This window comes from Perca fluviatilis, chromosome 24 (assembly GCF_010015445.1).
Source record: "Perca fluviatilis chromosome 24, GENO_Pfluv_1.0, whole genome shotgun sequence".
In the NCBI taxonomy this organism is placed as follows: Eukaryota; Metazoa; Chordata; class Actinopteri; order Perciformes; family Percidae; genus Perca; species Perca fluviatilis.
In genome coordinates, this window is record NC_053135.1 from 109,748 (window position 1) to 137,247 (window position 27,500).

The 27,500-nt window shown below is 42.8% G+C and overlaps 1 protein-coding gene across 1 annotated transcript; it reads left to right on the top strand.

Annotated features, from left to right (window-relative positions):
• The first annotated feature begins 2,730 nt into the window (after nucleotides 1-2,730).
• Nucleotides 2,731-25,525, top strand: LOC120554763 (immunoglobulin superfamily member 10-like). The gene is made up of 3 exons (XM_039793795.1): nucleotides 2,731-2,803; nucleotides 19,282-20,525; nucleotides 25,519-25,525. Exons 1-3 carry the CDS (start codon nucleotides 2,753-2,755, stop codon nucleotides 25,523-25,525), a joined length of 1,302 nt encoding a protein of 433 aa, XP_039649729.1. The 5' UTR covers nucleotides 2,731-2,752.
• The last annotated feature ends 1,975 nt before the right edge of the window (nucleotides 25,526-27,500 follow it).

The window sequence follows — 27,500 nt, forward strand, 5'->3', positions numbered from 1 at the left end:
GTGTATATGTATGTATATATTATTATATATATGTGTATGTATGTATGTATGTATATGTGTGTGTGTGTGTGATGACATTGTGTTGTGAATAAAACAGCTTCACCATGCACTCTGTGACTGAAAGGACAGCTGACACACGAGACGGACGGACGGACCAGGCAGACCTGCCGCGTTGCAGAAGAGCTTCTGCACCTGGGGCCACCCTGGCTTACCTGAAACCTGGACAGACACATGCGTCAGACACGTCGCGGCGCACGCACGGACACATGCACGCACGTTCTCACTGCACACACACACACACACACACACACAAAACAATGAGCCACACACACGGACGCACATGCACACAAGAGCCTGACCAAGGACACACGAGACGCACGCCGTGAACCAGGCGAGACCTGGGCAATGCGGACACGCACTGGAGAAATGAAACGGACGCCGCGTGAAGCGCAGGGGACCCACGCACGCATGAAAATGCACAGATACACACACAGGGGACGCACAGGGGACCGCAGATGAAACCGGACCCCGCACGTTGGCCGGGGCCGCGAAATTTTGGCCGGACTTGCACACACACAGGAGGACCACCGGGGCACAGAGCCGCGCACGCAGCCCACATGCACATGCACGGCAGCACGCACGCGGGGACACGCATGAAGCCGCACGGGCGACCCGATCACGCATGCACGCACGGTGGCCGCACGCGCACAGAGCACGCACAGGCGGATGCATGCGTAGGGATGCACGAGCCGCACATGCATCCACCGGTTACGAGGAATAGAGCCACACACAGAGCTGTGACTCCACTGCCGCAGGACATGCATGCACAGGTGCACACCTGCGGGACGCACGCACACGGTGAGGCACATGCCTGGGCTTGCAGCCTGGGGACACGCACACGCGGGACAGGCAGCGCGGGGTGCAGATGCACGGACAGGGGCGCACACACACACACACGGTGAGCGGGCGCGCAAGGACACGCACACACACACTTGCGGTTTGACAGCCGCATGAGACCCGCAGGCTTGCACACGGACACACAGACATGCAGGGGATGGCAGGAGGCCATGAGTTCACCCGCACGCTGGGATTGCACGGGGCGGTGTATGCACGCCTTGAGCCCATGCACGGGCACGCAGCTGCACGGGGCGGGCGCACACACACGGGGGCACGGCCTGAGCCAGGCTTGCACGGTGAGGCGCACACAAACCTGATTACATACAGAGGGGCACGCAGTGACACACATACACACAGACCCCTGCGGACTGCAGCCTTTGGGCCTGCACGGACACGGTTGGGACTGCAGAGTACGCTGGCCCCGCCGCGCAGGCTGCGGCGGCACGCCTGCCGCGCCCCGGCGCGGGACACACACATAGACACACACACACAGACAGAGACACACACACACACACATAGACACACAGAGACACACACACAGCACACAGAGACACACACACATAGACAGGAGACACACACAACATAGACAGAGACACACACACACACACAGACACAGAGACACACACACATAGACAGAGACACACACACATAGACAGAGACACAAACACACACACACACACACACACAGTTACACATACACACACGCACCACAACATTACATATACACATAAACATAACACACACACAGACACACACACACACATACACACACAGACACACACACACACACATACACACACACACACATACACACACAGTTACACAACACACACGCACTACGCCACACATTACATACACATAAACATAACACCATACACAGACACACACACACACACACACACATACACATCACACACACACACACACACACACACACATACACACACAGACACACACACACACACACACCCTCCTGTGATGCTGAGATATAGACACATAGACAGAGAGACACACACACATAGAGACACACACACACAGACACACACACAAACAGAGACACACACACACAGACACACACACACATACATAGACAGAGACACACACACACACACATAGACAGGGAGACACACACACACAGACAGAGACACACACACACACAGACAGAGACACACACACACACATAGACACACACACATAGACAGACACACACACACACACACATAGACAGACACACACACACACACACACACACACACAGTTACACATACACACACGCATACCACACATTACATACACATAAACATAAAACACACACACACACACACATACACATCACACACACACAGACACACACACACACATACACACACAGACACACACACACACACACACACACCCTCCTGTGATGCTGAGATATAGACACATAGACAGAGAGACACATACACACAGAGACACAGACACACACAGACAGAGACACACACACACACACACACATACACACACAGACACACACACACATAGAGACACACACACGCACACACACAGACAGAGACACACACATAGACAGAGACACACACACATATAGAGACACACACACGCAGACACACACACAAACAGAGACACACACACACAGACACACACACATACATAGACAGAGAGACACGCATACACACACACACACAGACAGACACACACACAGACACACAAACATAGACACACACACACACACACAGAGACACCCCTGATGCTGAGATAAGAAGTCTGTGTGATACCAGATAAAGAGCAGCTGCTGATGAGGGTTGGTGTAGAGCGTATATGAGCTGTGTGGTGTCAGTGTTTGTCACCTCCGAGCAGAATGGCTGCAGTCACAGAGCTCTCCTTCCTGCTGTTTGCTCTCAGCAACTACATCCATGCTACAGAACTGACCACTACGTTTGGTCTTACACCTTCACCCTCCCTGAGAACAGCACCTCCTGCCTGATCTCCAGATGTGTTGGTGAGGAGCAGCTTGTCCTGTGGAACATCTCTGACCTCTGGTCCAACAGCTCCTCAGTACCTCAACACCTGAAAACAACGACTTGTCAGCTCGGTGAAAACTTCTTCTTACACCATCCTCCACCTGACCCATTCAGACTCGGCCGGTACCGAAGAGGAGTGTTGGACTGAGGGCAACGGACGTGATGACAACAACTTCACTATTACTGTTTGTTCTTCAATAGTTCAGAGAGAGGTATCTCAGTGAGACTTGGAGTAACAGTGGACCTGCCATGTGAGGGAGCAGCTGATAATCTGGATATCCAGTGGCTCAAACATGACTCTAGATATGATTATAGAACATGGAACAGAGTTTTTGGGGACAAGACGACATCAGTGATGGACAATGTTAGAGGAAGATACCAAGTGGTGACAAACACATCAGCTCTTCGTGTTTCCAACGTCACAGCAACAGACTTTACAGACTACAGATGTCTGGTGATGAACCAACAGCAGTGTGTTAGCAGTTACGATGTAGAGTTGTTCCTACAGGTTGAGAGAATCTACCGCTCAGTGGGAGAGACCGCTGTGTTGCCGTGCTCTATCACTGACTCCACTGATGAACAGCCCCCACGTTGGACTAAAGGGTTCTCTGTCCTAGAACAACTAAACCAGACTGTTCCTTCAGTAGACCAAAACTACTCGCTGGTGTTTTCATCTCTAATGTTAAATCACTCAGGTTTATGACGACTGTAAAGTCTCTATGATAGAGCAATATTATTTTCTGTTTGTTGTGTCCCCAAATTTGGCCCCCCCTGCTGTAGAGCTCTTCTCAGAGGGAGAAGAAGTCACTCTCAGATGCAGAGATTGGGGAAAAGGGGGTAAGGGCATGATTGGTTTATCGAGCCTAACAGAACAGAGGGAAGAATATTTAGTGTATAGTCTGATCAGAGAATGAGCAGAGTGAGCTTGGACTATCATAATGGGAGCCTGGTTATCTCTAATATCTCAGTGGGAGACGCAGGGGAGTACTGGTGTGTAGTTACTGACCCAGATGGTCAGTGTCTATCAAGAGAGAGAACTGTGTTAGTGTACATGGAGCCCTTTGGGATTTACTCCACCTTTTTTTAAAGGGCCACAATGCTCAGTGCTCAGTGTCCTGCTGCTGATGCTCTGTGCTGCTGTAGTCGCAGCAACCTGAGGACACGGAGAGGAGCGCAGCTTTCAGCTCACACACACACTTAATATGCATATATGATCATTTCATCATTGGCTTTTAATACAGCCTGGTATACACTGGCTTTAATACAGCCTGGTATACACTGGCTTTAATACAGCCTGGTATACACTGGCTTTAATACAGCCTGGTATACACTGGCTTTAATACAGCCTGGTATACACTGGCTTTAAAACAAGGGATGGGAAACATTCATGCAGAGAAAACATTTAAACTAGAACAGAAAAGACAAAAACAACAAACAGAAATGATGGGAAATAAGACATAAATACCCAATAATTGTTATAATAATAATATAAAATAAGTTTTCAATGTTAGAAGTGAACATTTGTCTGTATTAGTATGTTGTGTATATATGTAGATAATATTATTTTGTATATATATTGACATAGTTGATCTTTTCTTGACTGTGTGTGTGTTCCAGATGTATTTTGAATCTAAAGATTATGTGATGTTGTATATTATATATGAAGGAATATGAATTGTCTTTAATGCATTTATAATAATTGTATCTTACAGTGTTGTCAGTGTTATAAACTTTTTATTATATCGTGGTCTATATCTATAATCTATCGTCTGTTTAATAAACATTTTTAATGAACTATAAAACTTGCTCTGATTGTGATTTCTGATTAATTATTATAAGCAACATATCTCTGGGTCTGTAAAATGTTTCTTTTGTTTACTTTCAGTAAGTAAAGTTGATTTCTAGAGCACATTTAAACACACATTAATCTGACCAAAGTGCTGAATAAAAGAACATTAAAATGTAATTATCAAAACCCCAAAAGAAGATCCCAACACCAACAAAAAGCAGCAATTCTCATTATTTTATATATATATAAATATATATATATATATATATATATATATAAATATATATATATATATAAATATATATATATATATAAATATATATATATATAAATATATATAAATATATATATATATATATATATATATATATATATATATATATATAATCTCATAAGGTTTATAAGGTTATTGAAATAAAAGGTGTTGTTCTTTGTCTCAGCTACAGCTCTGAGTCTCTCCCTCTGCTCCCGTTTCACTCACCACTGAGTCTCACTTCATGTCCCGCCCACAACACTATCTGGTTGGTAGATGTTAGACGAGTAACAGCCAATCAACACTCACCATGACATGCAGCAACCTCAAGCAGAAGAGTCTCAGGCTCCGGGCCAGTCCTCCTAAATCTAGAGCCCTCCTTTAATGAGTTTTTTAGGAAACTTTAAAGCAATTGTTCCAACCTAAAAAGGCAGAAACAGACCATAACAAGTTCAACTGTATTGTCATGTGCATTTAAAAGTACAAAATACTGTATCTGAAGTCTCTTTTATATAGACCTTAGTGGTCCCCTAATACTGTATCTGAAGTCTCTTTTATATAGACCTTAGTGGTCCCCTAATACTGTATCTGAAGTCTCTTTTATATAGACCTTAGTGGTCCCCTAATACTGTATCTGAAGTCTCTTTTATATAGACCTTAGTGGTCCCCTAATACTGTATCTGAAGTCTCTTTTATATAGACCTTGGGTCCCCTAATACTGTATCTGAAGTCTCTTTTATATAGACCTTAGTGGTCCCCTAATACTGTATCTGAAGTCTCTTTTATATAGACCTTAGTTGTCCCCTAATACTGTATCTGAAGTCTCTTTTATATAAACCTTAGTGGTCCCCTAATACTGTATCTGAAGTCTCTTTTATATAGACCTTAGTGGTCCCCTAATACTGTATCTGAAGTCTCTTTTATATAGACCTTAGTGGTCCCCTAATACTGTATCTGAAGTCTCTTTTATATAGGCCTTAGTGGTCCCCTAATACTGTATCTGAAGTCTCTTTTATATAGGCCTTAGTGGTCCCCTAATACTTCATCTGAAGTCTCTTTCCTGAAATTTACACCTATTACCATTTCTAGCCACTGGGGGGCCATAGTCAGGCTGGGGGAACTCACATTAATGTTAAAAAACCTCATAAAGTGACATTTTCCTGCCATGGGACCTTTAAAACAGCCAAAATGAATATATATGAAGCTAAAAATTTACCAAATATTTATATTATTCACACAAACATTTCACCAAGCCACAAGATATCTTGATGGTTAATACGTGTATTACTCAAAATTCGGGTCACTTCCTGTTACCCCAGAAGTACTAGCCTCATTTAAACACGAGGATCGCGGCAAACTTTCCTTTATACAACAAAGAGAGCACATGCTGGTAAGACCAAGATTATATGTTGCCCTCTGTTACCTTTTAAACTTAAAAAACACACATAGTTAACAAAGACATATGTGTTGTATGGTTATATATAACCGATCATGTTTGTGAAGTAAATGGTATGGTTTTAAACAATAGAGAATGGTGTATTGATGGTTGTAGCTATAGCATATAAATCACTGCAGTATTGGATGTTAAATATGTGAACAAGAAAGCTATGGGATTACTGTGGGGGATTTGATGAATGGCTACGTTAACAGATGATTTGAAAAGACAGACACACACACACACACACACACACACAGACACACACACACACACACAGACACACACACAGAGATGTTTGAATTGTGCAAGTAGGCGGTTTGAGTCACAGCCAATGTTGTTATTTAATTCTGTGAATAGTAGTTGTATTTGTTCCAGTAAAGTTGCTAGGACCTTGGTTTCAGTAGTGCTGTTGGTTTGATAGGTGGCTGTTGGTTGGATAGGTGGCTGTTGGTTGGATAGGTGGCTGTTGGTTGGATAGGTGGCTGTTGGTTGGATAGGTGGCTGTTGGTTGGATAGGTGGCTGTTGGTTGGATAGGTGGCTGTGGGTTGAATAGGTGGCTGCTTGTTGGATAGGTGGCTGTTGGTTGGATAGGTGGCTGTTGGTTGGATAGGTGGCTGTTGGTTGGATAGGTGGCTGCTGGTTGGATAGGTGGCTGTTGGTTGGATAGGTGGCTGTTGGTTGGATAGGTGGCTGCTGGTTGGATAGGTGGCTGTTGGTTAGATAGGTGGCTGTTGGTTGGATAGGTGGCTGTTGGTTGGATAGGTGGCTGCTGGTTGGATAGGTGGCTGTTGGTTGGATAGGTGGCTGTTGGTTGGATAGGTGGCTGCTGGTTGGATAGGTGGCTGCTGGTTGGATAGGTGGCTGCTGGTTGGATAGGTGGCTGTTGCTGTAATGCTGGTGGTGGACGGGAGGTGCTGGTGTTTGCTCTGGTGTTTTGGTATCTTGTGGTTTGTGGCCATTCCTTTGTGGTTTAGTGGCTCCCTCTGGTGGTGTGTTGGACTGTATTGGTTAACAGATGATTTGAAAAGACACACACACACAAACACACACAGACACACACACACAAACACACACAGACTCACACACACAAATACACACACACAGAGACACACACACAGACTCACACACAGAGACACACAGACACACACACACTTAGAGATACACACACACACACACACACACATACACACATATGTATTGCCATTGATAAATTCCTTGTGTGCTAAGAGGACCTCATGGCCCTGTTTGCCATAGATCTGTGCGGCCTGTTGTGAGAAGTCTGACAGTAGAATCGAGCAGCAGGGAGGAACATTGATTAAAATAGAGCAGGTAGGGCTTCGTTTACACTGCAGGCCATATCTGATTAGAATATCAGAATATCTTATTAAAATCTGATAGCCCTGACTGTTAGTGCATCCTCCGATCCACATTAGTTGTTATATATATATATATATATATATATATATATATATATATATATATATATATATATATATATATATATATATATACTGTATGTTGTGGATTTATAATGGCTAGCTTGGTTGGTGCTGATATTTCTTCTTTTTCAATTTTCCCTGTCCAGTTAATTTACAATGTACCAGGCTTTCTTTAGTCTGTGGGGTTATGATGCCATCCTATTTGAGTGTTATACATTACTGGTCAAAAGTTTGGGATCACATTGAATTTTATTGTTTGCAATGGCAACACAAAATGAGTCTGCATAGGAAATATAGCAAATAGAGCTACAAACAGGACATGATGACATTGTCAGAGTGATAAATAATGATTTTAATTGAAATTCTGACTCTGAATGGCACAGATCTTTATACAGTATGTTATCATTATTATTATTATGTCTGCAGGTTATGCAACGTCATTAATCGAGGCCCTTCGGGAGAGCTACACAAACTCACCCAAGGCTCTTCAGGAGGTCAGCGCCAATTTCTCAGCCTGTGCACCTGCCCCCATCGCCAAATCATTCCAACAAATTCCCAAGGAGGCCGTTAGCCTCTATCTAGCCCAGCAGACACGCTACAGCAAATCTAATTACAATGTTGTGTCCCCCAGACAGGTCCAATCATTTAGTTGTGAGTATTTCTTTCAGTTGTTAGTTGTTTTAAGCTGCTTACACACAAACCAGACGGCCGACCGTCGGCAGTAAAGCCAGTTGGACTGGTCAGTCTCCTCGAGTTGGTCAAAAAAGTTCCTCAGAACTCACCGAGAAGACGAGACGCAATACGTCTCCATAACAGCAGGCGGAGCTAATCTGTAAACCGGCAGCTGATTGGACGACCGCGTCACATGGGTTTGTTTTCTCTGGAAATTGAAAAGCCAGACTGTCATGGTGTCTCGTTGAGAATACGATCTCATATTGGACTAAAATAGTTCACCGAAACATGTTTCTGAAAACATTTGAAGAGAGAAATAGGCCGTGATGCAGTTGCTGAATCTGTCTTCATTTCAGATCAACAAAGGTCAGTTTAAAAGATTTTAGTCAGATTTTGAGAGACTTTTTTATTTATTTTTTAACCTTTATTTATTCAGGGAAGGTTCACTGAGAGGCAGCCTCTCTTTTTGCAGGAACGCCCTGATCACATTCACACAGTTACACATTCATACCTGGAAGCTGCCCAGTACCACCACAGTCTGATCTGATCACATTCATACTGGAAGCTGCCCAGTACCACCACAGTCTGACCTGATCACATTCATACTGGAAGCTGCCCAGTACCACCACAGTCTGATCTGATCACATTCATACCTGGAAGCTGCCCAGTACCACCACAGTCTGATCTGATCACATTCATACTGGAAGCTGCCCAGTACCACCACAGTCTGATCTGATCACATTCATACTGGAAGCTGCCCAGTACCACCACAGTCTGATCTGATCACATTCATACTGGAAGCTGCCCAGTACCACCACAGTCTGATCTGATCACATTCATACTGGAAGCTGCCCAGTACCACCACAGTCTGACCTGACCACATTCATACCTGGAAGCTGCCCAGTACCACCACAGTCTGATCTGATCACATTCATACTGGAAGCTGCCCAGTACCACCACAGTCTGATCAGCAGCTCCACTGGAGCGGTTGGGGGGTTAAGGGCCTTGCTCAAGGGCACCTCAGTGGTGGTAATGAGGGAGGGGACAAGTGCTGCTCTTTCACTTTCCCCCAACCAGATTTTTATCCTGGTGTGGGTAATGCCCGTAGAACCCACGACCTCCCGGGTCACAAGCTCGCGTCTCTGACCTTTAGGCCACCACTGCCCCTTTACTCTAGTCCCGGCCTCCCGCTCCCCGTTTCCGGGTTAGCTCTCCACCAATCAGGAGGGTCATTTGAGTCTGACTGCCCTCCCCCGCCGACCTTTGCCACTCCCCTGGGAACCACTGGCCTAGACAACCGGCTAGGTCTTCCTGGGTACCAAAAACAATAATTCAAACAATATTAAAACATTTGAATGACACATACAGGAAAAGAAATGAAACATAACATCATTATTTTTGAAGGCGAGTCATTAAGTACAGGTTCCTATTAACAATGGTGTCCTGACGAGTGGCTAAGCCACCTAGGGAAAGGTAAAGAGGGCCAGAACATGAATACATTAGACATACATACAGTTTAAATGACATAAAATACAATTTGGAATACAACCCAGACAGCAGTAATGTTATGGTTTCAGTGTTGTGCTTTGCATTTTGTCCCATTTCTGTGGCCTGTTTGTTCACTTCTGTTGCCTTATTGATTTCTGTATGTTTCCTGTGTTTGTATATTCTGTATATTCCTGTTCCCTATTGTGTTGATGTATTCCGTTCTGTGTATTGTGTGTTTCGGTTAATTCCTGTGTTCCCTGTTCCCCCTTGGTGTGGTCTAGTGTTGTGTCAAGTTTCTTTATTTAGTTGAATTCATGTTTTCTGTCTTTTCTGTTTCCTGTTTTATTTTGATAGTCTGGTTTTCTGTCTTGTCTCGTCCATTTTACTTCCTGTGTTTTCCCTCCTTTGTGATTGTCCTGCCCCGCCCTGATGTGCTTCACCTGTTGTCTCACCTGTTTCTGATTACCCATCACCTCATGTATTTAGCCTCTGTGTTCCCTGTATCTCTTGTCAGATCGTTCTGAGTTTGTTTCTGTTCGTTCCTGCCTGTGTGTTGCCGTCAGCCTGTTGTGGATTATTTGTCTGTTGCTTTTGGTTTTTCCCTGCGTGACTCTGAGTGTTTCCCAGTCTTTGTACTGCCGCTTTTGTTAATAAATCCCTGAGTTCGACCATCTCCTGCCTGCCTGCTTCCCTCTCTCTGCGTTTGGGTCCACATTCCCTGCTCCCACATAACAAGTAAACTCGTATACAGAGAGGAACACACAGGTACATGGGTGAGTATATCAAGGAAAGACCCCCCCCAAACAATAATCTAATGAACTAAATTACATTACACAACCTAACACAGGGGTTAAGAGTTAACACAGGCAGCTCACAAAGACGAAAACAAATATTTATTAGAACAAAATAAAATAAGAAGAGAAAATATGGCAAATGTATTCAAAATGACATGAGGATAATCTAAAATGTGTTGACATGTCTTTTTTCAGATTAGTGGAATGAAAATATTTATTTTACTACACTTTGTTTATATGTGTCTGTAGATTTCTCCTAAATTTACCAAAAGATATTTATGAAATTTTTGAAAACTTGTCATGAAAATATCAATTATCTCAATAAAGTAATCAAATGGGGAAGGTTGATTGTGATATATGTATTAGTTACATAATTTAACCCATTCACCTGCAGAGTCTCCCCTTCAGATGAAATGAACCTGTATGGTTGGTTATGTAAATTATGATTGTGTTTTTAAAAGCTTGAGTTCCCGCGGTGCACCGATAGGTTGTTTCATGTCAACATGTTAACATGGACGCTCTAGCTCTGCTTTTAGAGATGCAGAAGTGTTTTTGAGGGGGTGAAACAACCAGGTGACTTGTTTGTCTCTGTGGTTTGTGATCTGTCGCTCTGATCAGTGATAACAGATGTACTGCTTATTCTTGGAAAATACTGCGGTCGACTTCTTAAAGCCCCAGTGTGTAACGTTTGTAGTTGTCCATTATCTAAATCTGTGTTGCCCGTTCACCAACTCGTCCTTTTTCATGAATATTTACCACCACCATCAATTCCAAGTATTCCTATTAGCTTGGAATTTTACATTTGAGTTTGCATGAACTGGAGTAGACGCTCCATATTGATGCACCATCTTGAAATACCTTAGCTGGTAAGGGACATACAGGACATACTGCTCCACCTTTCATGTGGTGTATTAAGAGAACATAAACTCGTAGTGTATTTGTGTTAGTATAGTGTATAAGAAGTTGTGATGTATTAAGAGAACATATGAACTCGTGGATGTATTAAGAGAACGTATGAACTCGTGGATGTATTAAGAGAACGTATGAACTCGTGGATGTATTAAGAGAACGTATGAACTCGTGGATGTATTAAGAGAACGTATGAACTTCAACAATGACGGCTGATAGACGGCCTTTTGTACTCCTTTGCTTTTTGAAGCGTGAAGGCTACCGTAGCTGCAATACTGCGTGGTGAGAGAGAGTTGATTGCGATATATGGTCTCAACGCTAGATGGGAGTAATTTTTACACAATGTAGCTTTAAGCGTTTATGTGTATGTATAATAATGATGTATTATTATCAGGATGTACGAAACCCTGACAGGAAGTTGTTCTGTGTTGTCCAGCAGCGTGGAGATGGTCTCCACCCAGGTCATCTTGATGCTGGCTGAGGACGCCTGCAGCGTGAAGACGTTCCCTCCGAGCCGCCGAGACCACAACACGACTTACAGGGGTCACGGTCCACGCTGTCCTGCATCGCCAGGTAACTCACCCTGATCACACACACACACATAACACCATTATTCCCTGTTTAAGCCCTTCTGTATGTTGAGTATTCAGCAGTATAAACCAGTCTGTATATATGTGTGGTATAAAAAGAGACGACAAAAGGGCGATAAAAGGTATCAAAAGGTCACCAAAAGTGCGACAAATATGCGACAAAAAGGTCCAAAGGGGGACAAAAAGGTGAGCCAAAGGGGACAAATATGTCGCCAAAAATTAAATGAAAAAAAGTTGACCAAAAGACACACTCAGATACAGTATTAGGGGGACCACTAAGGTCTATATAAAAGAGACTTCAGATACAGTATTAGGGGACCACTAAGGTCTATATAAAAAAGACTTCAGATACAGTATTAGGGGACCACTAAGGCCTATATAAAAGAGACTTCAGATACAGTATTAGGGGACCACTAAGGTCTATATAAAAGAGACACACACAGACAAATACATACAAACACAGAAATACTTACACAAACAGACAGACACACACATAAATACACACACGGACACACGCACACACACAGAGACAAACACACACACATACAAATAAACAGACACACACACAGAGACCCACACACATAAAAATACACACAAATACACAGAAAGAGACACACACACACAGCCCCCTCTCTCATATAGGAATAATGTGTGTATGAAGACCAGTCAGCCTCAGTTTTTTTCTCTTTATTTATTTAAACAGGGACAATGTACAATATACATTAACCTTAGACAGGAGAGATGCATTATATCAGGTTGTAGCACTTGTGCTAGTTTCCACCTGTAGTCCCTGGGCAGGCTGATGTCTACAAATAAATTTAATAATACATTTATCCCAAAATCAACATTAAAATGATCACACCCTTCATTCATTCATCAGCATTCATTCACAAATACACTCCCACATACACATCAATTACTATACATTATGTGAACATGTTTGTTTTAAAAGAAGCCATTTTTTGGCCTGATATGAGACAAACTGCAAAGCTGCAAAGTTTCCTCTGATGATGAGAGAAAGAGAGATCTGATGGATAACATTTTACTGGAACTGAAACTAACCACACAGACAGACACACACACACACACACACACACACACACACACACAACAAAAGTGACCAAACCTTCAAAAAAAGTAACAAAAAAACATGCTTAAACTCGTAAATTATACACAGACACACACACATATATATACACACACACAATCACACACAGACACACACACATACACACAGACATACACACAGACACACACACAAATACACACATACACACACTGACACACACATATATATACACACTCACACACAGACACACACAGACACACACAGAGACACACACATGCACACACACTGAGACACACATGCACACACACACATAGACACATTCATGCATATGCACACACAGAGACACACATGCACACACACACACACAGACAAGCACACACACACATGTGCGCGCACACACACACACACACACACAGACACACACACATAGACATACATGCACATGCACACTCACACAGAGCACGGAGCAGCAAGACCCACATGACGCGTTCATCCAATCAGCTGCCATGTGTTGCATTCGTCACGCTCATCCCACTCGTCATTTCCAGTAAGTGACACACACAAACGCACACACACACACACACACACACATACACACACCCCTCCCTCCTCTCTGAATATGTGTATGAGGACCAGTAAGGCTCTGTGGTTTTAGTCTCGTGTAAATAACACTGATTACTGGATAGAGAGCTGATGCTGCAACATTTCCTCTGATGAGATAAAAACGTCATGTTTGATATGAAAACACAGACACAGACACACACACACACACACACACACACACACACAGAAACACATACACACAAACAGACACACACACAAGAAAAGTGTCAGAAACTTAAATAAAAGAAACTAAAAAACACCCTTAAACCCTTAAATTGCTCTGTTGTTGTTTTGTTATATTTATATTTCTGGAAACCTTCACTTTTATAGAACGTTATGTTAGATGAGTAACAGCCAATCAGCACTCACCATGACATGCACCAGCCTCAAGCAGAAGAGTCTCAGGCTCCGGGCCAGTCCCCCCAAAATCTAGAGCGCTCCTTTAATGAGTCAACAGGTAGAAACAGACCATAATAAGTTAAAGTTCAAGTGTATTGTCATGTGTATTTAAAACTACAAAGTACAGAGAGAAGGCAATGAAATGTGCTTTGCCCTGCTCCTCCCTTTTCATAAACATTATAAATATAATTTGAATAAAATATAATAGGATGACCTAAATATGTAGTTCAAGATATACACACACACAGACACACACACACACACACACACATACACAAACATACACAGACACACACAGGCACAAACACACAGACACCCATACACAGACACACAAACACACACACAGAGACAAACACTCAGACACACATACATACACACCTCTCTCTCCTCTCTGAATAATGTGTGTATGAAGACCCGTCAGCCTCTGTGCTTTTTATTTTTATTTGATTGTATTAGTTTATTTGTCAGTGACCATGCACAGTTCAGGCCCTGTACCAGAGTTAGCTTTACAGCTAATTTAGATCAGTGGTCCCTGGGCAAGGGAGATAAAAGGACAATACAGACAATACTATCAAAAAAGATAGAAACTTAACAACAAACAACCTATAACAAGCATTACATCACGTATAAACCAGAATACAAAATATACATTCCATGTTATGAAAAGATCAATGGGCCTCATTCACCAATATCTTCCTAAGTTTTCTCTTAAATATGTTCTTAAGAAAGTTTCTAAGAAAAGTCTACGTCGGATTCATGACGTGTTCTTAAACAGCCGAATTGTTCGCACCTGTGTTCTTAGGATTGATGAATCCCACGTCTTCCTAACTGAAAGTGCGTGCCAGTTCCTAATAGCACAAGATAACGTCCCGCAAATTCCCATATAAGGACATTACACTTCCTGTGCAACTCCTGGGAAGTGGGAGACTGCAAGATGGCTGTCGGAGGTGGAGGAAGTACTGAATCTCAAGTAACAGTACAAATAATAAGAGACATATTTACTGGAGTATTTACAGAGTCTAAAACTACAGAGCCTTACTGGTCCTCATACACATATTCAGAGAGGAGGGAGGGGTGTGTGTGTGTGTGTATATGTGTCTGTGTCTATGTATATGTGTGTGTGTGTGTGTTAGGGGTGGTACGGTTCACAAAACCCACGGTTCGGTTTGTATCACGGTTTTAGGGTCACGGTTTTCGGTTCTGTACGGTTCTTGTTATTTTTTCTTTTAATCTTTAACGCTCCAGAATATACTTCAGCATATGATATATAGCTAAAATTAGCATATTGAATGCATGTTGCACAAAACATGCACACAGTGGCAGTTCTATATATTGTTTTATTTCATCATAGGTACCATGAAATCCAAAATGTTCCCACACACAGACTATAAAACGACGCTGGCGCATCCTACAAGCTCCGGGCAGCCTCTCTCCCACTTCACATTTCTGCAGGTGACGTGACGTGACCCGCAGCGGCACCCACTCCACTTGAGGAGCGGTCGGTTCCGGTGTCTCTAAAATCTGACGAAAATCTTTTAAACTGACCTTTGTCGATCTGAAATGAAGACAGATTCAGCAACTGCATGGCCTATTTCTCGCTTAAAATGTTTTCAGAAACACGTTTCGGTGAACTATTTTAGTACAATATGAGATTGTATTCTGAACGAGCACGCCATGACAGTCTATTTTGAAATTAGGGACCAGCCAGACCCATGTGGCCAACGATCGTCCAATCAGCTGCCATGGGTTGCGTTTGATCCGCGCCCATCCCGGCTCGTCATTTCAGTAAGTTTTTTAACATAGGTGTCGAAAGTGGACACTACGGCAGTAAGAGGTTAGTGCAGCTTAACAGCGTACTGACGAACCCGTCGCGATACACACATGCTCGAACCGAGACTAGCGAACCCGAGCGGTTCGGGTGTTTTTCATGAACCGTACCACCGGTAGTGTGTGTGTGTGTGTGTGTGTGTGTGTGTGTGTGTGTGTGTGTGTGTGTGTGTGTGTGTGTTGTTAGAAGTGTAATTACGGTTCATGAAAAAACATCCAAACCGCTCGGTTGGCTTGTCTCGGTTTGGAGTGTGTGTGCGTCCCACAGTTCGTCAGTACACTGTTAATATGCACTAACCACTTACTGCCGTAGTGCCCACTTTCAACACCTACAGTACAGGCCAAAAGTTTGGACACACCTTCTCATTCAATGCTTTTCCTTTTTATTTTCATGACTATTTACATCGTAGATTCTCACTGAAGGCATCACAACTATGAATAAACACATATGGAATTACGTACTTAACAAAAAAGTGTGAAATAACTGAATTTGTTGATAATGTCTTATATTTTAGATTCTTCAAAGAAGCCACCCTTTACTTTTTTATTAATAAGGTAAATAATTCCACTAATTAACCCTAACAAAGCACACCTGTGAAGGTAAAACCATTTCAGGTGACTACCTCATGAAGCTCATTGAGAGAACACCAAGGGTTTGCAGAGTTATCAAAAAAAGCAAAGGGTGGCTACTTTGAAGAATCTAAAATATAAGACATGTTTTCAGTTATTTCACACTTTTTTGTTAAGTACATAATTCCATATGTGTTCATTCATAGTTTTGATGCCTTCAGTGAGAATCTACAATGTAAATAGTCATGAAAATAAAGAAACACATTAAATGATAAGGTGTGTCCAAACTTTTGGCCTGTACTGTATGTTAAAACACTTACTGGAAATGACGAGTGTGATGAGCGTAACGAACACATGGCACCTGTCACGTGGGTCTGGCTGCTCCCGAATTTCAAGACAGATTCTAATGGCATCTCGTTGTGGATACGATCTTGTATTTTACAGAAATAGTTCACCGAAACATGTTTCTGAAAGCATTTTAAGAGAGAAATAGGCCATGCAGTTGCTGAATCTGTCTTAATTTCAGGCCAAAACATCAGGCCACTTACGTAGGCTATGGCGAAAGCTCTGCAGAACTGAAAAAAAGTCTTAACTGTGGTGTTGGTGTTGGGGAACATTGATTACTGGATAGAGAGCTGATGCTGCAACGTTTCTGATGATGAGATAAAGAAGTCATGTTTGATAAAAAAAAGCTGATGGTTGGCAAGGCGATGTGATAGATAACGTTTTACTGGAACTGAAACTAACCACCCACACACACACACACAAACACACACACAGACACACAAATACACACACACACACACACACACACAAATACACACACACAGGCACACACACACACACAAAGACACACACAAACACAGACACACATACAGAGACACACACACACACACACAAAAAAGTGTCAACAACTTCAAGAAAAGCAACAAAAAAACACCCTTAAACCCTTAAATTGTTCTGTTTTTGTTTTGTTGTATTTATATTTCTGGAAACCTTCACTAGATTATAGAAAATTATGTTAGACGAGTATCAGCCAATCAGCACTCACCATGACATGCAGCAGCCTCAAGCAGAAGAGTCTCAGTCTCCAGGCCAGTCCCCCCAAATCTAGAGCGCTCCTTTAATGAGTCAACAGGCAGAAACAGACCATAATAAGTTCAAGTGTATTGTCATGTGTATTTAAAAGTACAAAGTACAGAGAGAATGCAATGAAATGTGCTTTGCCCTGATCCTCCCTTCTCATAAACATTATCAATATAATTTGACTAAAATATAATAAAATGACCTAAATATGTAGTGCAAGATATAAACACACACATACATAAACAGAGACACAGACACACAGACAGAGAGATAAACACAGACTAGGGTTGGGTACCGAAACCCGGTTCCACTAGGCAAACTGTAGTATTCGGACCGGATTATAATGTAAAATTTCGGTTCCTCATTTCGTTTCCGACTGAAATATTTTCCCTCTGTCGCTCAGGACAGCAGTAGACTTTTCTTTCTTTCTCCCTTTTCTGCCGAGTGGCACGCGTGCCCGTTCACGGTGTGATGTCTGCGCTATTCTTCGACATGCACTCTACAATCCCTGCTGATAGAAGTCCTTTTATACACGCTCCGAAACGGACATAAAAATATCACACTTTCTCTGTAGTCTACCGTTAGCTAGCTACCGGAAATGTAGGCTACTTTTAAAATGGCATATTGTCCCTCTGGGCTCACCAAAACAGACGTAAAAGCATATTAACCATTCACTGATTGCACGTGATTGCTAGTAAACATGTTACACTTGCTCTGCTAGTCTGTCGTTCAGGACAAGAGCCTGTAGCCTGGTGGTGGTGGTGGGGGGTGGGGGGGGGGGGAGCAGGACAGCCTCCCCAAATTGTCTGCCCTTTCAAACTCATACCTGTGTGTACAGACCTCTTGGACACCATCTGAGAGAGGTTTCTTCTGTGCAGGACACGCCATAAGTCAGGAGAGGTGTCCTATCTCGCCAGAGAAGGCAAATATGGTCATTTTTCAATATAATTTGAATAAAATATAATAAAATTACCTGAATACGTAGTACAAGACACACACACACACACACACACACAGACACACACACACACACACACACACATAGACAGAGACACCGCACACACACACACAAAGAGACACACACAGACAGACACACACACACACACAACATAGACAGAGACACACACAAGACCACACACACAACACACACACACACACACACAGAGGCACACACACACACAGAAACACACACACACACACACACACAGACACACACACACACACACACACGACACAGACACACACACACACACACAAACAAAGACACAAGGGACACACTGATGCTGAGATAAGAAGTCATGTGTGATACCAGATAAAGAACAGCTGCTGTAGAGGGTTGGTGGCGGAGCGCGTAGGCTGAGTGGTGTCAGTGTTTGTCACCCCCGAGCAGAATGGCTGCAGTCCGGCTCTCCTTCCTGCTGTTTGCTCTCAGCAACTACATCCATGCTACAGAACTGATCTACATCAAAAAGGAAGGATACTCTTACACCTTCAAGCTCCCCAAGAACAGCACCTCCTGCCTGATCTCCAGATGTGTTGGTGAGGAGCAGCTTGTCCTGTGGAACACCTCTGACCTCTGGTCCAACAGCTCCTCAGTACCTCAACACCTGAAACAACGACTTGTCAGCTCGGTGAAAACTTCTTCTTACACCATCCTCAACCTGACCCATTCAGACTCCGGCCGGTACCGAGAGGAGTGTTGGACTGAGGGCAACGTGACGCATGACAACAACTTCACTATTACTGTTTGTACTACAATGGATCGGAGAGGTATCACAATGAATCCCACTTTTGTGAGACTTGGAGGAACAGTGGACCTGCCATGTTTTGGAGCAGCTGATAATCTGGATATCCGGTGGCTCAAACTGGACTCTAGATATGGTAGAACATGGAACAGAGTTTTTGGGGACAAGACGACATCAGTGATGGACAATGTTAGAGGAAGATACCAAGTGGTGACAAACACATCAGCTCTTCGTGTTTCCAACATCAAAGCAACAGACTTTACAGACTACATCTGTCTGGTGATGAACCAACAGCAGTGTGTTAGCAGTCAGCCTTTAATGTTGCGACTACAGGTTGAGACAATCTACGGCTCAGTGGGAGAGACCGCTGTGTTGCCGTGCTCTATCACTGACTCCACTGATGAACAGCCCCCACGTTGGACTAAACTGTTCTCCACTGACCTAGAACTACACAACCAGACTGTTCCTTCAGTAGACCAAAACTACTCGCTGGTGTTTTCATCTCTAATGTTAAATCACTCAGGTCAGTACATCTGTAAAGCCTCTATGAGATATCAACATTATCATCTGTATGTGTGTCCCAAATTTGGCCCCCCTGCTGTAGAGCTCTTCTCAGAGGGAGAAGAAGTCACTCTCAGATGCACAGATTGGAGAAAGGATAAGGGGCATGTTTGGTTTATCAAGTCTAACAGAACAGAGGGAAGAATCTTTAGTGTAGAGTCTGATCAGAGAATGAGCAGAGTGAGCTGGTACCGTGATAATGGGAGCCTGGTTATCTCTAATATCTCAGTGGGAGATGCAGGGGAGTACTGGTGTGTAGTTTATGATGATGATTATCAGTGTTTGTCAACAGAGAGAACTGTGTTAGTGTACATGGAGCCCTTTGGGATTTACTCCACCTTCTTCAAAGTGCGATGCTCAGTGCTCAGTGTCCTGCTGCTGATGCTCTGTGCTGCTGTAGTCGCTGTGAACCTGAGGACACGGAGAGGAGCGCAGCTTTCAGCTCACACACACACTTAATATGCATATATGATCATTTCATCATTGGCTTTAATACAGCCTGGTATACACTGGCTTTAATACAGCTACACTTGTATACGCTGTAAAACTTTATTACAGCCTGGTATACACTGGCTTTAATACAGCCTGGTATACACTGGCTTTAAAACAAGGGATGGGACACATTCATGCAGAGAAAAAATTTAAACTAGAACACAAAAGACAAAAACAACAAACAGAAATGATGGGAAATAAGACAATAAGATAATACACAATGATTATTATTATAATAATATAAAATAAGTTTTCAATGTTAGAAGTGAACATTTGTCTGTATTAGTATGTTGTGTATATATGTAGATAATATTATTTTGTATATATATTGACATAGTTGATCTTTTCTTGACTGTGTGTGTGTATGTTCCAGATGTTGTATTTTAAATCTAAAGATTATGTGATGTTGTATATTATATATGAAGGAATATGAATTGTCTTTAATGCATTTATAATAGTTGTATCTTGCAGTGTTGTCAGTGTTATAAACTTGTTATTATATCTTGGTCTATATCTATAATCTATCGTCTGTATAATAAACATTATTAATGAACTATAAAACTTGTTCTGATTGTGATTTCTGATTAATTACTATAAGCAACATATCTCTGGGTTTGTAAAATGTTTCTTATGTTAACTTTCAGTAAGTAAAGTTGATTTCTAGAGCACATTTAAACACACATTAATCTGACCAAAGTACTGAATAAAAGAACATTAAAACGTAATTATCAAAACCCAAAAGAAGATCCCAACGCCAACAAAAGCAGCAATATATCATTATATATATATATATATATATCACTAAGTTTATAATTATTGAATACAAGGTGTTGTTCTTTGTCACCAGCTACAGCTCTATCTCTCCCTTGCTCCGTTTACTCACCACTGAGTCTCACTTCATGCCCGCCAAAATATCTGGTTGGTAGATGTTAGGTAACAGCTCAACACTCACCAACTACACTCTTAGTTTTTTTAAAGATAAATAAAAGACATAAATACTAATTTAAATAATAAGATAATATTTATTCTATTTTCCCACTGCGGGGAACTCATATTAATGTTAAAAAACCTCATAAAGTGACATTTTCGCCATGCGACCTTTAAAACAGCCAAAATGAATATATTTATGAAGCTAGAAATGTACTGAATATTATTTATATGATTCACACAAACATTTAACCAAGCCACAAGATAACTTGATGGCTAATACATGTATTACTCAAAATTTGGGTTACTTCCTGTTACCCCGAAGTAGTAGCGACATTTAAACCGCGAGGATCGCGGCAAACTTTCCTTTATACAACAAAGAGAGCACATGCTGGTAAGACCAAGGTTATATGTTACCCTCTGTTACCTTTTAAACTTAAAAACACACATAGTTAACAAAGACATATGTGTTGTGTGGTTATTATAACCGGTCATGTTTGTGAAGTAAATGGTATGGTTTTAAACAATAGAGAATGGTGTATTGATGGTTGTAGCTATAGCATATAAATCACTGCAGCATTGGATGTTAAATATGTGCACAAGAAAGCTACAGGATTACTGTGGGGGATTTGATGAATGGCTAGGTTAACAGATTATTTGAAAAGACACACACACACACACACACACCACCTTTGAATTGTGCAAGAGGCGGTTTGAGACACAGCCAATGTTGTTATGTAATTCTGTGAATAGTTGTTGTATTTGTTCCAGTAAAGTTGCTAGGACCTTGGTTTCAGTAGTACTGTTGGTTTGGATAGGTGGCTGTTGGTTGGATAGGTGGCTGTTGGTTGGATAGGTGGCTGTTGGTTGGATAGGTGGCTGTTGGTTGGATAGGTGGCTTATTGGTTTGGATAGGTGGCTTGGTTTGAATAGATGGCTGTTGGTTGAGATAGGTGGCTGTTGGTTGGATAGGTGGCTGTTGTTTGGATGAATTGGCTGTTGGTTGGATAGGTGGCTGCTGGTTGGATAGGTGGCTGTTGGTTGGATAGGTGGCTGTTGTGTTGGATGATAGGTGGCTGTTGGTTGGATAGGTGGCTGTGGTTTGAATAGGTGGCTGTTGGTTGGATAGGTGGCTGTTGTGGTTGGATAGGTGGCTGCTGTGGTTGGATAGGTGGCTGTTGGTTGGATTAGGTGGCTGTTGGTTGGATAGGTGGCTGCTGGTTGGATAGGTGGCTGTTGGTTTGAATAGGTGGCTGTTGGTTTGATAGGTGGCTGTTGGTTGGATAGGTGGCTGTTGGTTGGATAGGTGGCTGTTTGTTGGATAGGTGGCTGTTGGTTGAATAGGTGGCTGTTGGTTGGATAGGTGGCTGTTGGTTGGATAGGTGGCTGTTGGTTGGATAGGTGGCTGTTGGTTGGATAGGTGACTGTTGGTTGGATAGGTGGCTGTTGGTTGGATAGGTGGCTGTTGGTTGGATAAGAGTGGCTGTTGGTTGGATAGGTGGCTGTTGCTGTAATGCTGGTGGTGGACGGAGGAATGGGTGCTGGTGTTTGCTCTGGTGCGGTATCTTGTGGTTTGTGGCCATTCCTTTGTGGTTTAGTGGCTCCCTCTGGTGGTGTGTTGGGCTGTATTGGTTAACAGATGATTTGAAAAGACACACACAGAGATACATACACACACACACAAACACACACACAGACACACACACACAAATACACACACAGAGACACACACACACACAACCACACACACACACACACACACACATACAATATGTGTGCCATTGATAAATTCCTTGTGTGCAAAGAGGACCTCATGGCCCTGTTTGCCATAGATCTGTGCGGCCTGTTGTGAGAAGTCTGACAGTAGAATCGAGCAGCAGGGAGGAACATTGATTAAAATAGAGCAGGTAGGGCTTCGTTTACACTGCAGGCCATATCTGATTAGAATATCAGAATATCTTATTAAAATCTGATAGCCCTGACTGTCTGCCCACATTGCTCACTGCAAGTGATCAGTGCGTCCTCCGATCCACATTAGTTGCTATATATATATATATATATATATATATATATATATATATATATATATATATATATGTTGTGGATTTATAATGGCTAGCTTGGTTGGTGCTGATGTTTCTTCTTTTTCAATTTTCCCTGGCCAGTTAATTTACAATGTACCAGGCTTGCTTTAGTCTGTGGGGTTATGATGCCATCATATTTGAGTGTTATACACTACTGGTCAAAAGTTTGGGATCACATTGAATTTTCTTGTTTGCAATGGCAACACATAAAATGAGTCTGCATAGGAAATATAGCAAATATAGCTACAAACAGGACATGATGACATTGTCAGAGTGATAAATAATGATTTTAATCGAAATTCTGACTCTGAATGGCACAATTCTGTGATCAGTGACAGCGATCTTTATACAGTATTTTATCATTATTATTATGTCTGCAGGTTATGCAACGTCATTAATCGAGGCCCTTCGGGAGAGCTACACAAACTCACCCAAGGCTCTTCAGGAGGTCAGCGCCAATTTCTCAGCCTGTGCACCTGCCCCCATCGCCAAATCATTCCAACAAATTCCCAAGGAGGCCGTTAGCCTCTATCTAGCCCAGCAGACACGCTACAGCAAATCTAATTACAATGTTGTGTCCCCCAGACAGGTCCAATCATTTAGTTGTGAGTATTTCTTTCAGTTGTTAGTTGTTTTAAGCTGCTTACACACAAACCAGACGGCCGACCGTCGGCAGTAAAGCCAGTTGGACTGGTCAGTCTCCTCGAGTTGGTCAAAAAAGTTCCTCAGAACTCACCGAGAAGACGAGACGCAATACGTCTCCATAACAGCAGGCGGAGCTAATCTGTAAACCGGCAGCTGATTGGCGGCGACACGCGTCACATAGGGTTTGTTTTTTCTGATGAAACAATGTCTCGGTGAGAATACGATCTCATATTGGACTAAAATAGTTCACCGAAACATGTTTCTGAAAACATCTGAAGAGAGAAATAGGCCGTGATGCAGTTGCTGAATCTGTCTTCATTTCAGATCAACAAAGGTCAGTTTAAAAGATTTTACTCAGATTTTGAGAGACTTTTTTACTTATTTTTTTAACCTTTATTTATTCAGGGAAGGTTCACTGAGAGGCAGCCTCTCTTTTTTGCAGGAACGCCCTGATCACATTCACACAGTTACACATTCATACTGGAAGCTGCCCAGTACCACCACAGTCTGATCTGATCACATTCATACTGGAAGCTGCCCAGTACCACCACAGTCTGATCAGCAGCTCCACTGGAGCGGTTGGAGGTTAAGGGCCTTGCTCAAGGGCACCTCAGTGGTGGTAATAAGGGAGGGGACAAGCGCTGCTCTTTCACTTTCCCCAACCAGAGTTTTGGGCAATGAACCTACGACCTCCCGGTCACAAGCTGGTGTCTCTAACCTTTAGGCCACCACTGCCCCTTTACTCTAGTCCCGCTCCTCCCGCTCCCTGTTTCCGGGTTAGCTCTCCACCAATCAGAAGGGTCATTTGAGTCTGACTGCCCTCCCCCCACCGATTATACGTGTCAAATCAGCCAAAATGAAAACGGCACGGAGCACACCGAACACACTCGAGTCACCGACCTCCCCAGACTGTGAGACGGCCGATTATCGGCTCGGTGCGTCTGGACCTTTAGTTGTAGAAGTTATATTCCTTCATATCGGTCATTTCATTGGCTGGTGGTTTTCTGCATGCCGTATGGTTTCTCTCTGTGTGCTGTTTATTGCTTTGTGTTTTTATACTTAATTGTTTGCATGAAATCATTCCTTTTTTGTCTTTGTAAGTACTAGGGCTGGGCACGATATTGATATTAATTCGACATCGATATATGAAGCTAGATATTGTATTAAATATTGGATATCGTAAAATCGTGATATGACAAGTGTTGTGTTTTCCTGGTTTTAGAGGCTAGACTAGTGCAGAGCCTGTTGAAAATGTGCCTGTTTGGAACAGCTGATTACTTGGCCTGTGGTAGTGCTGCTTGTAGAATTCTTCAAAACCAAATTGTTCCCCAAAATGACTCCCAGAAGGACCCCAAACCACTTCATATGCCCCTCCCCTGTACACCCTACTACTGACTTACTGGTTTACCTGACAGAGAACGCTGCAGATTCAGAATGTAATCACAAAATATCACCATGACAACGTGGAGTAATCACAAAATATCACCATGACAACGTGGAGTAATCAGACATTAGACTCATGGAGTCATGGTGGTGCTCTACACACCCTGTCTGTGTGTGTGTTTGTTTGTGTGTGTGTGTGTGTGTGTGTGTGTGTGTTTGTGTGTTTGTGTGTGTGTGTGTGTGTGTGTGTGTGTGTGTGTGTGTCTGTGTGTGTGTGTGTGTGTGTGTGTGTGTGTGTGTGTGTGTGTGTGTGTGTTTGTGTGTGCGCGTGTGTGTGTTTGTGTGTGTGTGGTTGTGTGTGTGTGTGTGTGTGTGTGTGTGTGTGTGTGTGTGTGTGTGTGTGTGTGTGTGTTGTGTGTGTGTGTGTGTGTGTGTGTGTGTGTGTGTGTGTGTATGTGTGTGTGTGTGTGTGTGTGTGTGTGTGTGTGAGTGTATGTGTGTGTGTGTGTGTGTGTGTGTGTTTGTGTGTGTGTGTGTGTGTGTGTGTGTGTGTGTGTGTGTGTGTATCTGTGTGAGTCATTTCGTACCCAGCACTTTCTTTGTGCCTATAGTGAGTTAAAATGCTCCACATGGTTTAATGAACCTAAACAGTGAAGATAGTTTCACCGAAAAACGTGTTTCTGAGAACATGTGAAGAGAGAAATCAGCCGTGATGCAGCTGCTGAATCTGTCTTCATCTCAGATCAACAAAGGTCAGTTTAGAAGATGTTGTTGTGTCCCCAGCAGTGTTGGGAACGTTACTTTAAAAAGTAATTAGTTATAGTTACTCACTACTTGTTCCAAAAAGTAACTGAGTTAGTAACTGAATTACTCTATAATAAAAGTAACTCGTTACCAGGTAAAGTAACTATTTGCGCGTTACTGTTAAAAAAAGGTTGCTCCATATAAACTTATATTCACACATAGGCCAACTTTTAACAACATACCTGCCTATCATACGGTTGACTTCAGCCTGTGTCATAGGTTTTTTTGTGAGGCTTTTGCTGCTTGGAGGACTTTGCTTCTTTGCTAGTGGACAGCGAGCTATCATCTGTGGTGGAGATATCGGTGTTTTTGGCCACTAGCTTTGTAGATGCGTGTGTCGTTGTGAGATGCTTCATTAAATTAAGAGTTGCTTACACGGATGTCGACAAAGTCTTCGTTCCTGGACATACATAATGTACACATTACGCACGCTGCCGTTGCTTTGACCACAATGAATTTGAAGTAGTGCTTATATCTCCACCTTGAAAATGCCAACTTTTCATCGGATTGCTCCTGACTCGCCATCTCTGCTGCTTCATCGTATCTCTGTTTAGCTGTTGTGTGTGTGTGGTGCGTGTGCTGGCGTGTGTGTAAAAACACTGGCTCTGATTGGCTACCATGAAACATGACTCTGCCTTAGCCAATCATAATCGCTTACCTCGTTATTAACCCACCTCCTCACTAGCTGCGAGCCAGGGGTGCGTTTGGATTACACAGTTTATTCAATCAATGCCTAGTAACGCGCCGCATTTAACGTCCAGTAACGTTAACGGCGTTGTAACGACGGGAAAAGTAATTAGTTAGATTACCCCGTTACTGAAAACATAACGTCGTTACCTAACGCTGTTCTTTTAAACGGCGTTATTCCAAACACTGGTCCCCAGAGGCCGTGGATCGTGTCCCTGCAGCTGTTGTTGTGTCCCCAGAGGCCGTGGATCGTGTCCCTGCAGCTGTTGTTGTTCCCCAGAGGCGTGGTCTGTCCTCGCTGTGTGTGTCCCACCGTGGATTGTCCCTCAC

Excerpts from the sequence above, each read along its gene's own strand:
- LOC120554763 (XM_039793795.1), top strand. The coding sequence starts at position 2,753 with ATGGCTGCAGTCACAGAGCTCTCCTTCCTGCTGTTTGCTCTCAGCAAC. Across the intron at positions 2,804-19,281 it reads TGTTTGCTCTCAGCAACTAC|ATCCATGCTACAGAACTGAT; the intron begins ATCCATGCTACA and ends CTCAGCAACTAC.